Source organism: Scophthalmus maximus, chromosome 4 (assembly GCF_022379125.1).
Source record: "Scophthalmus maximus strain ysfricsl-2021 chromosome 4, ASM2237912v1, whole genome shotgun sequence".
Lineage (NCBI taxonomy): Eukaryota > Metazoa > Chordata > Actinopteri > Pleuronectiformes > Scophthalmidae > Scophthalmus > Scophthalmus maximus.
In genome coordinates, this window is record NC_061518.1 from 8,015,705 (window position 1) to 8,029,670 (window position 13,966).

Genomic DNA, 13,966 nt, shown 5'->3' on the forward strand with positions numbered 1-13,966 from the left:
GAAAGTCCTGCAGTGCCAAAGAATGTATTAATCACTGTTTTGGGTTTTCACAGAAAGTTGAAGAATCAAATCCCGAGGCATGTGTCTTAAAAAAGAGATTTTAAACTTGAGAGATATTTCCTAAATAATTAAGTTCCTTTCTCAGGCAACAGAAAACCAGGATCTACAGAAACTAGATCCTGGTTGTTGCAAGTTTAATTGGAAAATATATTTTGTTACTTTCCAAGTCAGTCATGAAAAAAGTTTTACATTTTGGTAGGCAACATTAAGCGTGGACTTAGTACTTTTTTAGTGCAAATCTGGCTTCACTTTAAGACTTCAGAGTGTTGGAGACACAGCACATTGAGGTTGAAATTTACATCCCTATTAAAAATGTATGGTGTGTTTACCAAGCACAGAGCTGGGTACTAGTGTAGGCAGCCAAGCAACATTGCTGAAAGCAGAGGTGTGCAGAGAGTTGATGCGGGCCAGTTCGGAGACCCCTCCGGTGCAGGACAAGGGTCCAATGTGATCCACCCTCCACAAGATCAGCTCACTGTAGATGGCGTTGGGGTCGTGGAAGGTCCTTGTAGCTGCATTACGAAGCTGCTTCCTGCTAAAGCACAAGTAACACATACATGTACATGCTCATCTGTGGCATTTCAACCATATTCTTTCTTCTCATCTCCTTCTTACATTGTGTACTGTAAAAACATACAGATACAAACTAGTAGGCAGTCTCTGGCCTCTCATGAAACTGTAGCTGTATGTGTTTCTATACCTGGGAAGTCCCTTTGGTACGGGAAAGGTAGGAGGCTGCTCTCCCTCCAGGCTGCCAGGAGCTGATGGAGGTGTGAGCAGGGCATTGTGATGAGAGGAGGTCAGCAGCAGTGGCAGCACTGTGTGACAGGCTTGGTCATTCAGATGGAAGCGGTGGCCACAGTACCGGAACTTGTGAGATACGGTCAATACGTTTGAGAAGGCAGAGCGCTCGGCAAACGTCACTGCCCACTGCAGACAGAAGGTACCAGGGAAAGTTAAGTGAGGGGCTGGGACTTCTGGATACACACAACCTTACATTTTACAACACAATCCATTCATTCAAATTTTCTTGAACACCATGGTCAACATTCCCGGCAAACTGTTTCTGACAATCTTTTACCTGGTTGAGAGATCCATCGACATGCTTGGAGACCATCATGACAGCAGGACTGATACCAGGGCGAGGGTTGAGAGGGGGGGCCAAGGCGGGTGAACACAGGCTGGCCGAGGTGGAAGCAGAGTGGGCGACACGTTGGACCACCCTGCCCTGCTCCCCTCCACCGGCACTCTCACCCTCAGTCAATGTACAGGCGTACATCAGGATGTTTTTACTCAGTGAGTTGGCATCACCCGTAGGAAATGCCACTGGAATACGGGAAGAGAAGGACACCTAATGGGAGAGTTGGAAGGAGATAATAACCACTAGGAACACAGACACATGTTCTCAACAGTCCTTCAGATCTATAGAGACATAATGAGCAATGTCAGCTCTCTAGTTCATCAAAACCCCCTCTGTTCATCAATGGTGCTAGCCATTGCCCTAACCTGTGACAATAAAAAACATTGTCTGCAGTAGCTCATATTGCCCGCCATTAATTAATGGTAATTCTTTGAGCAACTGCATTACAGGCCAAAATTAAATTGTGTCTTTCCTCAGTAACACTCTTCCACTTAAACTTTTATAAGTCTTATATATGGCTGGAGAAGTGCTGAGTCACCTCACATTTTATTTTAACAGCTACAATGCTACCAATGTGTGTGCATGAGCAATTCAATACTGAATTTAAAGCAGCACTGAGAAGGAAATAGGTTTCTTACTTATTTGTGGAAATTAAAAGCAGGATCTTAAAAGTTTTTGGTTTTTTTGTATAAGTATTTTTCTGCTCACCTGAACCTGTCTGAAGATGCCCTGGTTGAATTCGTCCAGGTACTTCACGTGCCAAACCAGAAAAGATCCATCAGTGGGATGAATGGTGAACAACATGTCTGGGCTCTTGTTCCACTCTGTGGTCAGAGTCTCCATCTTCCTCTCCAGCAACATGGAGGGCAAAGGCATGCTGGAGCTGGATCCCGGGGAGGATGCCTTGGTGCTTCCCTGCTCCCCCGGCTCCCCCTCTTCACCATGCTCTGAAGAAGCTTTGTCAGATATGTCGTCCAGGTCTAGAGAGGGCAAAAAAACAATGGTATTTTTTTAAACACATGATGTTGTTTTTAAACTGATGTGTTTTAAGGAATGAGGCCAGATTGTCGGTCATACCAAAGTCAAACTTCATGTGGGATCCCTCAGGGTCCAGGGGGTCCTCGGCAGTCTGGTCCAGCTGCTGTTCAGAGAACTTACGGAGCTGCAACATAAAGAGGTCCATTGAAGAGGTGAAGCTAAGGTCCTTATTGTTGAGCCAGTGAACCACAAAGCCCCCGCCACCACTGCCATCGTCTGGGTTGAACACTGCAGAGTCAGCCAGCACTGTTGGAATATCTGACGGAGGAAGACGGAGGTAGGAGGAGGAAAGGATACATGGATAAAAGTGGTGGGGAAAAGGGCAATTACAATATTTTTCAGACAGCTGCATTTAATTACATTACTTACTGATGTGAAGCCATTTAATAAATTAAGTTCTCTAATAAGGATGACACTGTAAAACGATGATAATCATGTGAATTTTAAAATGATCAATATACAGGATCTGTAGCCCCTACCTGTGTTGGGGTTGATACTGGCTGAGATATGGAAGTGACACAGGGCATTGGCATGATGGGCGATGTGGCGGTGAGTATGTGTGTCCTGTGTGCCGAGCTGAGAGGGCAGCAGCTCACTGTGGGCCACCAGAGCAGAGGACCGCCGCCGGCCACGGCGCAGATGCTTCAGGTGGTGGATTGACTAATCAAGCAGAGCATGACGATAAAGCACAGAGAACATTTTTTTTGTTATTACTGATCAGAAGCAGCTTTCTTTTTCTTTGACATTTTATTTTATGATTTTCTTTTCTGGAGAGATCTGACTGAGTAAGTAAGTGCACCTCCAACGCATGCTGGATCTTGTCCTTATTGCCAGCCAGGCCTGGCAGGCTTGAACTGAAGGAATGTGTGTTCTCAGAGATCTGTCCCCCAAGCAGACTGTCTTCTGGTAGCAGGGTCTCCGACCACAACCTACACACACCGTCCTCGCAGGAGGTCAGCAACACGTTGCAAACCGAACCCCTAGGAAGCAGCAGGAGAATCATGTTTTACATGATGAGTAATGACTTTCATTTTATTTTTTTATTACTATAATTTATAAAATACACTACAGATTCACTACAAATATATTAAGTTCAGTGTCCATGTAATTCTTAATAGACATGGCAGGGTATGACTTGTTGGACAGTGTGAGAAGTATTATGTAACATTTTTTTTACGCCATCTTACCATGCAATGAATTATACTGTATAAAGAAAACCTATTAGGTAGGAGTGGAAGTGGGAGGAATAAAATGTAACATTTTTTTTGGATTCTCAGTGTATGAGAGCACATAATCACGGTGGAAAAAACGTTTAAATGGTTTTGCTGGTCAAACTAAATAAAAATTAAGAAACAGAGCTCCTGTTCATTAGCACAGGACTCAAAGGGGGGATAATATTTTAATTTCCACAAATTAAGAAAATTAAGCCATGCTTTACAACAAACTTGTACAAGAAAGAGCTAAAAGACACACGCTACTTGACTTCCTGACAGTGTGAATGTGTGTGAATGTGTGTGTGTGTGTGTGTGTGTGTGTGTGTGTGTGTGTGTGTGTGTGTGTGTGTGTTTTCTTACTTAGGCATGTACTTGCTGGTCTTCCTCCAGGACATACCAGTGACCGAGCGAGGATGGGCCAGGTAAACAAAGGAGAAGTGAACAGGAGGATGCTTTTTGTCGAAGGGGTCGTGCACCACCACTGCAGAACGCCAGCCCGTGGTGGGATACCACACCTTAAGTAAACAGTCATCCTGCGTACGCAAACACACAGCATACATCATGAACGAGCATTAGCACAGGCCTCACAATTACAGAAGATGTTCGACAATTTGTTGCATGAATCCTATACCTTCCCAACTGTTGCAATGTACTCCCCATCAGGAGACCACTTCGCAATGTGAACAGATGCAGCCGTTCTAAGAGAAACACGAGCATAAACAATGATATCAGCAATATTCACTTCTCCAAAGGAAACTCATGGAAAAATACAGCGGTTCTCGTGTCAGCTGTATGCGTGTGTACTATGTGCCCGACCTACTGCTGGTAATTTCAGAGACTGCACTTCCCCATTCTAGTGGATGACAATAACTAATAGGGTATAACATGACTATGTCTGTTTACAAAGCTCTAGGCACAGGCCACGGACTCAAACGAGTGGCTTACAACAATGTATGTAAACATTTCAAGTAAGGTTGTGTGCAGATTCGTTTGGATAATCAGTAGGGACTAAATCTTTACTGCAGTAGAAGGAGAAAAAAAGTCAGCTATCAGAAAAAACAGACATATAGCTCCTGTTTCACTTCCAACTAGCCAAAGAAGAAGAAAAAAAGCAGAACCCAGAACTAGACCGTTCCATCAAAGATCCTGAAAATCAATATTCAGTCACACAACTGACACTTAGCTTTTATATCTACAAGGACAGGCTAGGTTTTGTTTGTTTTCTTTCATAAAATTATGTTTGACTCCAACAGAACAAGAGTTGAGAGGAAGGAATGAAAAAAATGAGGACACACAGGTCTGATCAATCTACTGGTGAGCAAGTTGTCAGGATATTTACATAAGGGACCATCTACTTCAAAAGCAAACAGTCTGTCTTTATAACAGTACTTGGCTCTTGAGTAAATTATCTTTGAATCTTGATTCTGTTGCTATCTAATGCACAAAACATTGAGCAGCAATCCTGTCTGATGCTTTTACAGTGTGCGCAAAAGCAAAAAACGCACTTGCACTGCCAGACACAGTTCCAGTCATTGAGGACAGGGTGGGGCTTGTCCTCAGTCAACTGTCCATCCTCCTCCTCTATCAGGGCATCTGCCAGCGGAGGAGCCCACAGCTGGAGTCGCTCAGTTGCTGCTAGGATACGGTTCCCTGAGGACACAAAAGCAGCTACCTTACACACCTCACGTCCCACACCGACTACTACAGCACAGAGAGCCACATGTACACAGTGACTCTTACATAATGCACATCATTCCAGACAAACCAAATGGGGGCTGTGAGTGGGAGCAATGGGTAGGATTGATTGGATTGATTTAGACAAACAGTCGGCAGAATCAGTTTAACACAGAAGGCACAGGCGTACCTTGTGGGTCCCAGGCCAGGTTGTAGGTGATGGCATCGAGGAAAAACTGTCCTGTCTTTTGCCATTGATAGTTAAGCTGCTGTTAGTGACAGAAGAGCAACACAAACCATGCAATGTTACTGGCACACGAGTGGGATTAAAGTCACGTGGTAATTGATTTAAAACACCACATACAGAATGACTAAAAGACTGACATTCGTGCTCACCTTATGCCGTTTGTTTGGGTTGGTGGAAAGTGGTTCAAAGATGCAGACTGTGTTTCCATAGGATGCAGCAATCTAAAAATAAAGAGCTGTGTTCATCATCAAAACATTACTCACCCCATCAGTGCTTCTGCACAGTCATTCCCACCGCAGCGGGGTAAGTGGGCAGTGGTGTTGGAAAGCAGGACAGCAGAGGAGAGCATGGCCGTACGAGACTGGAGCAAACACTCTAAAGTAACTGATTGTATCTAATTGCTTCATGGTAAAAAAAATGTAAAATGCAAAGTGAGAGTGAGTGTGATTTCAACCCTTACCCTGCCAAGCTGGTGGGAGCACTCCACACAGCCCACCTGTATGTTTCCATTCTGAGCTCCAGGGATAATCTGCACACACTCAAAGTCACTAGCCAAGATCACAACATCACAACCGGAGCCATAGGCCTGAAAAAAAGAATGAAGAAAAAATGCATTGACAAAAACAATTGCACATGATTAGGAACCAAAGCAAATTGAGCCACAGTCAGCAAATTAAACCAAACAACTGAAAATTGGTGAATATCAATGCAAACTGCATTTTTGATTTCAAAATTTGTGATATAACTTCATATTTCAAATAGTTTCTTACATGTTTATATTTCAAAATTAACAATTTAATTGGATACACAGTATAATGTGATATAAATAACTAGAAGCAGAGCATCATAGCATTCAATAGCACCAATATGAATATTGCATTAGCAGAGTGAGATATTGCATTGGCAGGTTGTTGTGGAAATACTAGCACTTAAACCACATAATAGAACAATATGACCAACAGAAGATGCTGGTTCACAGAGCCTGTGCATGAAAAAAATAGAATCTACTTATGTTCAATAAGTACACATCAACTGCACGTGTTTAGTACCCACACTCAATGGGGCAGACCTGTGTGTAAAGATTTGGATTATGGACAAGGATGGTAAATTGATACAATGGTGGTTTCTGGCAGTAAGCAACCATGTGCAGAATGGCAGCGATGACAGCGAGCCAGGCAAGCTGGTGTCGAATCAACAGTACAGTCAGGATGACGGCTTGTGTCTTTCATTATTCAGGAGAATAGGAGGAGAGGCTGGGAACCACTGGGTCACACGACAGGACAACATTACAGGTGACAGGTGGGGATTGAGTTATAGTGAAGACTGTCATCGGATTATACTTCAAAAACCATGACATAATATTTGAGAGACAGGTAGGAATAGAAGTGGGGGAGATGTGGTCTGTGCTCCATTATTACTACAGCATTTTCTTGTGCACATTGCAGCTGGAATTAAAAGCAGTCACCGTCACGCACTGTCTAGGACACACACACAGAATCCATTCTACTCTCTCAGTAATTTGGACCTAGTAGGATCTTGAGCCATGCTGATAAGATTGAGTGTATCTGCCATAAACTGAGTGATGGAACATAATTGTTTCTGTATTGAGTTTGTGCGTGTCCTGTATTTCTTTTATTATCCACAGAACGAAATCCTAAGGGATGGCAACACAAAGTAGGATGATTCATTAGTAGTAGTAGCAGAATATTAATATAGAGCATCATGGTAAACATTGACACAACCTACTGATATACGACGAGAAAAAAAAAAAACATGTCTAACATGTCCTCATCACCTTCATTTTTGAGTGAGTTTATGTCTCAGTTGTTTTTATGTTGTTTGCTTTTTGATAGAAGATATACGTCAGTCATTATGAGAAAATTACACCTCTCATCTCTAGCATCTCAGAAAGGCTCCTACAAATAATGCACTACTGTGAACATGCTCATATTCTGAGGGGCAGAAGGAATTCAATTAATGGTGGAAAAAAAACATTTATGGCTATTAGCTATCAAATAAAAATTTATTTCAATCAAAGGCTGTCCTTAAAACAAATAAAACTAAGACACGACAGTCGGGACCCTCGGTCTAATTAATTTAATGTTTGGCTTGCCGTCAGGATATTTGTTTGATTCAGCAAAAGACAGCATTAAGTGTGAGTGTACTTGGATCTATACCCAAGCATCTAATAAAGGAGTGCAACCCTGAAGCAGCAAAGTTCCCTCCCTGTCAATCATGTAAGCTGCTTACCTCAAGAAAGACGCAGCCTTTGGATAAACCTCTCTGTAACACAGTGGCAATGACAAACCCATTGCATCTAAGACAAGTAGAGAAAAAAACTTTTTATGTAACTGTGATTATTATTATGTAAAATGTTAACTATATTTTACTGGGGACATTTTTTGCATTCTGCTTAAATTTCTTATACCTGGCTCCCTATATGTGAGCATGCAAAGTTACCCAGAAATACAATTTTAAGAGAATAAGGATATGTATAACACTACTGACCAACTCTGGGAAACCCCTTTGTGAAGTCCAGGCAGTCAATTTGTTCTATTGTAAGACGGCGTGGTCATCTATTTATGGCATGTTTATGATGAGGATGAGTGCTAAAGAAGTCAATTAACATCTCGCAAGTTAAGAGCATCTGGGAATGCTATTTCCTTAATGGCAGCCGCCCTGAGGCAGGGATGCAGCTGTCCCTCAGGGTAAACGTATCTTAGAAGAAAAAGAGACAATGCAGTCATGTGCTGTGGTAATGAAAGTAGATAAGAGGAAGACAGAGAGGGATCACTTCTTCTCCATCCAGTGCCACTTGCCTAACACTATCACGTGGAGATATTACCACATTCACAGCTGCAAACATATGTTCCATCGTCATGTTTGTGCTTTTTGAGCAAAACCTTAGCTGCAAATATTTCAAAACTGATTAGTTCTGACCTTTAGTAGCCTGTTCTTTCTGTCAATCTGTATTAAGACATTATCACTGGCAAAAACCTATAACACAGGCCTGTACTTTGATCCCACTGTTTATAATCATTATATACAGGCCTTGTTATTCTCTGCAGCACGACTACGGTGAAACAGCCAACGTCAACAGCTGAACTAAACCAGGTCCAGCTCGGATAATGTCTCCATACTTTCTGTTGGTCATGACATCTGCAACATAATCAATACAGACTAGACTGGCTGCGTTCGCAGTTACACAATGGAGCTCAAAAAATAGACAGAGGAGGTAATGTTCTGTTTGTTTATCTAGCTATAGTTATCACAAATGCATATTTAAAAGTACTTTATATCTTTGACATTTTTTTAGGCATGGATCTGGAGCCAATAACCATGTCCTCATTTATAAAGCACATAACTCTAACAACTGTGAGAGAAAGAATCTGTTTCTATTCACTCGGTTCCTGAGTATACATGATACATAAAAGCTCTGTAAAGTTTCCTCATTTGTGTTTTGATATTATATATCATATTTTATAATTGGAGGCAAATTTCTGTGTGTCTATTTAACATACACAAACATAACTCCATAACTAAATGTATGCATACTGTAACTGTAATCACTGCACATATCTGCTTATATCTATTCCCCAAAATCTTATATTAGCCTGGTCATAAGTCAGTGTTCATAATGCTAAAATTTTTGCTAAATTCTTGCTATCTTACTTGTCTTACATTATCTCACAATTTCTGTGTTCTGATGTAGCTCAAGATCCAGATGTATTAAAATCATCATTTAAATATTTCAATTTAGAGAATGATGCTGCCTTGGTGGTGGGATGTACTCTCACTCTCTCTCTCTGAGCTATTTTTAGAAGATCACACATCTGCAGTTCTGCATATCAAAGCCCAACAGGCTGTTTGTGGGTACATTTACAGCATCAACCACATGTCAAAAAGTAGAGAAACAGAATAACCGTCTTTCTCGCCATGATTTTTACAATTATCATCTAGTGATTAGTGTTTGACTTTAACAATATAATCAATATAATCAACAGACACAAATCGCAAAAGTGGAGAATAGTCGAATGGTTAAATAACAACACACCCAAACCATTTTGAACAATCAGAACTGGCAATTTATAAACCATTGTGAGAAAGAACATTTGCTTTCGCCTAAATACTTAACAGATCTCGTCTTACTTCGTGCCATCTGGTTCCTTCACAAGCCTACTCATAGTTCTGTCAATTGACTGTGGATTTTTCAACACAAAACTATGTACACACCACACCACCCACTGGCCAACCATACTGGTGTGTGAGAGAGAGAGAGAGTGTGTGTGTGTGTGTGTGTGTGTGTGTGTGTGTGTGTGTGTGTGTGTGTGTGTGTGTGTGTGTGTGTGTGTGTGTGTGTGTGTGTGTGTGTGTGTGTGTGTGTGTGTGTGTGTGTGTGTGTGTGTCAGGTTCTGGCCTATGAGCTCTAGGGGTCAGAGTGAGTGTAACTGCATTGGACATGATGTCCACTGTTCTTCAAATACCCTCTCAGACACACGGATAGAAAACACCAGGCACAGAAACTGGGGGCTTCTGGCAACGTGCAAAGCTTGAGCTTCACAACCAGCTCTGTTCTGTGTTGCTGAGCAGATATGACCTCAGGTACAAAAAGGCCAGGCCTGTTAACATTCAAACAGCCCGACTTGGGGTCAGTTTAAAGGGAGTGGGTGACCACTGCTTTGCACAGAATTTCAACATTAATTAACGGGACAGTAAATCACTGCACTATACTCTAAGTGGGCCAATTAATTGGTTTGGTTGATTGATTGTTCAACAATCAAAATCGCGAAAATAAAAATGTTCATGCTACATTTGTGTGAACATTAATGACGTGTAAGACTGGCATTTTACAACGTAATGAGACGGGCAACAGAAGTTATCCTGACCAAAACAAAACTGCGCGTACACAATTGTACATTAAACATATTCCAACAATGTAACCCACCAAATCCCACATCAGGATGTTCTCTCACTAAAAGGATTAAATCCAGAGCGACAAAAAAATCACTTAAGTTGCTGGCCAAAGGATGTCATGCCTAGTAAACATGTCAGACTGATGTTACAGTGATAAAGGCTTGATTCACTTTTGAGATAAGATTACAGAAGCTTCCTTGATACTCCTTGAGTCACGTTTGCTGAATTATACAGTGTTAATGTATTTTCCCCAAAAAAAATGTTAACCTAATTACCTTGAGAGCTTAACTAACATGATTGTATCCCTCAGCCTTTAAAAATCAGTTGACCTCTCCTACATTCTAATGGAAAGAGGGAATCAAAAAGTATAGGAGGGTTGTCTGATTCTGAGAGAAATGAAAAAAATATATATAAAAAAGAACGGCTCCACCACCTCACTAATGGGCAATAGGAAGAACAGACCAAGCCCAGATTTGGCAGCCATTAGACAGAATGATCCAGGCACGAGTAGCGTACAACTTAGCTGAGCAAAAAAACATACTGCGAACCTGCAATGGCACAGTTTAACTGATCCAGTCACATTGCTCCAGGTCTTAAAACTGAAATATCTGATTTGGTAGCATAATAGTAGCATCACTTTGCATTGCTCAGTCTTTGTGCAAAATAAACCCTAAGCTCCGGGTGAATACTATCGGAGAGAATGTTTCTTTGTCATTTTAAACATTATGGTAAACAAACCGAGACCCCGGCCCCCAGAGGACCTGTCAAGATGACAGCGCAATATTAAACCACTCAGGTAAAGGAGAATATGGCTTTTTGAGGGGTTTTATGAAAGATCGTCCAGCTATCAATAAAGTCATCAGCGTTCATCATGTGCTCGCAGTAAAAGAGTTGAGTAAGATTTTTACTACACTCGTCTACCCACAACATTTGTAGGGATTAAGAAGCGTTAAGCACCTCTGTCTACTTGCAAATCACAAGAGTCTAAAAATATTAAGAACTTCTAATGACCATAGTTACAGTAAATGGTGTATATATATACACATATATATATATATATATATATATATATACACATGCAGTATAGCTCAAAGATGACAGACACGCACTTTGGTTCTTGCGTGTAATGTTTGATCAGCATGTGCACAAATATACATCCATGACTGATGGATCTTCACTCAACCCCATGCTGACAGATGGGCACCAAGGTTTTTTGTTTTTTTGTTGCTGATGTAATTCTCATCACGCTGCCACTCGGCCCCTCTGGCCCGTGTGTCCATATATGGCTCGCTACGTCACGGCTGGCGCAGCTGATGCTGCCGGGACGACGGCGAAGCTAATGATCCGCGGAGGAGGATTTAACGGTAGCGAGCTGAGCTCGTTCTGCACACACACACACACACACACAGAGAGCAATTCAGCCTGTGGTGGTGCGCATTTCGGCCACAACCCCCCGTGCACGGTCGCCTGCGGTGCTGGTGCACTGCATAATTTGGTCGGAGCGTGTGTCCCATTGCCAAACACCTCACGATAATGTTTCGGCTGCGCAAAAGGGGTTCCCTTACGAGATGCGGCTAAAGGTCATTCGAGTGGCTAGTTCTGGAGCCCTGCATACTATAACGTTAAAGGAGTGGATACAGCTGAGCGTCCGCTCGAGTGTGTGTGTGTGTGTGTGTGTGTGTGTGTGACCGACTGCCGGTGTGGTGAACCCGGGGGGCTCGTGATGAGGACGCCGCCCCCCGAGAGTGGTGTCGAGCCGCTCGCTCGTCAATCCGTCGGTGCGGCAGTTCTTGGCTAGCACACGGCGCTTTAGCCCGCACGCCCGCCCGCTTACAGCCATCACAACTAGCTAGCTAGCTAGCTAACTCACCCAGCTAGCTCGCTAGCTGGCGAGCTAGCCGGGCGTTAGCTTCGCTGGGTGTCATCGCGAGTGGAGTATTGTCAAAATAAAACCTCACCGTGAAAGGAATGTCATTCACGCTCCCCACCGAGTAGCAGCAGTCTCCGGGGTTCACCGCTCCCGTCAGCACCTGGTGCAGATGCATGTTCCCCCTTATCTTTCAGCAGCAGGAATGGTGTTTGGTTTTTTTGATGTTATCTATTTTTAATTATTTATAACAAGTCCACCCTTTCGGTTTCTCCGTCTGGCGACGACCGGGGATTCCATCGGTGGCTGTGAGCTGTGAGCGCAGTCCTCGGCCTGGCGAGTGTCCGTCTTCCTCCGCCGGACTGGGGGGGATTGGGTGTCGATGTGATTTCACCTGGTCCTGTCATCGATTCAATCGCGTGAAACTCTCCGCCCGCCGCCTCCCGCTGTCAACACCATCCCCGCGATGAGTCGTGGGAGCCGAGGCAGCAGCAGGATCTCCGCAGCGGACCTGACATGCGCGTTCACGACGCTCTTCCAGGCACGACAGAATGGCCCCAGATCCCGGTCATCTAGACTGGGTCAACAGCAACTCCTGCATTTACTTTCACCCCGCACCCGGGGGTTTCGTTTGTGGGCTCGCGTGTGAATAATACAGACACACGTTTACGTTGTTTTATATGTTATTTAGAATGTGTGGATAAAAACAGCTGTCAGTGATTGGTAGTGCAAAGTGCTTCTTTCCGGGACACTGTACTGCTGTTCTAGTATCGCTTTTCTATGTTTACGGCGTGACAGTTCTGTAGTGCATCGGTCGTAAATGTTGGGTCGGCCTGGGGCAAACCCGAACTCATGGGGTACTGTAAATAATTATCTTATGATAGAAAATCGTCGATATAAAACAGCATTGAAATGCAGCAGAGAGCTGTCACACTAACAGAAAGAAAGTCATGGAGGTGTACACTCTCAAAACTGCTGGGTTATTTGTGTAGTATTTTTTTTTTTCTCATATGGGCCCCTATATTTGAACTATAAGGCATGCAAGAAGCATACCTTATAGTTTAAATCTTTGATTTGAAATGATACAAATGAAATGATCGACTAGCTCACCTTTAACCTCCGATTATGTCAGTTGAAACAATTCATTCATGAATCAATGACCTTATCAACAGAAAAGTGTAGTGTCTTTTTGTCCATATATGGAATGAGAGGGGAATATGTGTTTACATCTCTTTCTTTGGAATGTTATGCAAGGGGCCTTTTGAGGACCCTTACCACTCCTTTTCTTGACCCTTTAAGTTCCACGTCTCACATAGCATAACTTGATTCGAACCAGATGTTCCTACTCAAGCCAACAATGGGCCTATAAATATAACCCCCAAGAAGTGTCGGGAGGGTTGTCCTTTTGGCCGGGCACTCTCCAAGTTCTGCAGGGCTTGAATCGATGCTGGTCTTTTTGTAATAAACCTTTATTTACAATCAAGACGGTGTCGGCGGACTTCTCTTCAATACATCTTCACATCATCGCTACTTAGTATACAACAAAAGTTTGACGGTAAAAATACATCTCAGTTTGTTGCAATATCTGTTTCTGTTAAGGGCTGGTGGCCTCAAGTTACATTAGCAACCACCAGCTTGACTCTGACCAAACTGTATGAGTATTGACAAAGAAAATCAATGCGTGGATTAAATAATTCAATATATCTTGATTCGGATATGTGTTAACACTGTCCATTGTGAGTTTCACATTATTATTATTATTATTATAAATTAGCCCAATGCTTTTAAGAAATGTTCCATGTCATTGACAG

At 42.7% G+C, this 13,966-nt stretch overlaps 1 protein-coding gene across 7 annotated transcripts in view; it reads right to left on the reverse strand.

Moving 5' to 3' along the window:
* The window catches only part of dmxl2 (Dmx-like 2), a 35,628-nt gene extending 22,832 nt beyond the window's left edge, over nt 1–12,796 (reverse strand). For 2 of the 7 annotated variants that reach the window (XM_047331435.1, XM_035627468.2), the window contains exons 1-14: nt 12,247–12,796; nt 5,835–5,960; nt 5,524–5,595; nt 5,318–5,396; nt 4,959–5,103; nt 4,085–4,151; nt 3,814–3,986; nt 3,039–3,219; nt 2,719–2,899; nt 2,279–2,497; nt 1,910–2,181; nt 1,142–1,411; nt 761–990; nt 390–592 (exon numbers count right to left, since the gene is read on the reverse strand). In XM_047331435.1, the coding sequence (XP_047187391.1) occupies nt 390–592; nt 761–990; nt 1,142–1,411; nt 1,910–2,181; nt 2,279–2,497; nt 2,719–2,899; nt 3,039–3,219; nt 3,814–3,986; nt 4,085–4,151; nt 4,959–5,103; nt 5,318–5,396; nt 5,524–5,595; nt 5,835–5,960; nt 12,247–12,333 (2,305 nt within the window). In that variant the 5' untranslated portion in view covers nt 12,334–12,796. Of the gene's footprint in view, nt 1–389; nt 596–760; nt 991–1,141; nt 1,412–1,909; nt 2,182–2,278; nt 2,498–2,718; nt 2,900–3,038; nt 3,220–3,813; nt 3,987–4,084; nt 4,152–4,958; nt 5,104–5,317; nt 5,397–5,523; nt 5,596–5,834; nt 5,961–12,246 lie in introns of all 7 variants that reach the window. The other 5 variants (XM_047331432.1, XM_047331430.1, XM_047331431.1 and 2 more) reach the window with 4 other exon arrangements.
* Between the last annotated feature and the right edge of the window lie 1,170 nt (nt 12,797–13,966).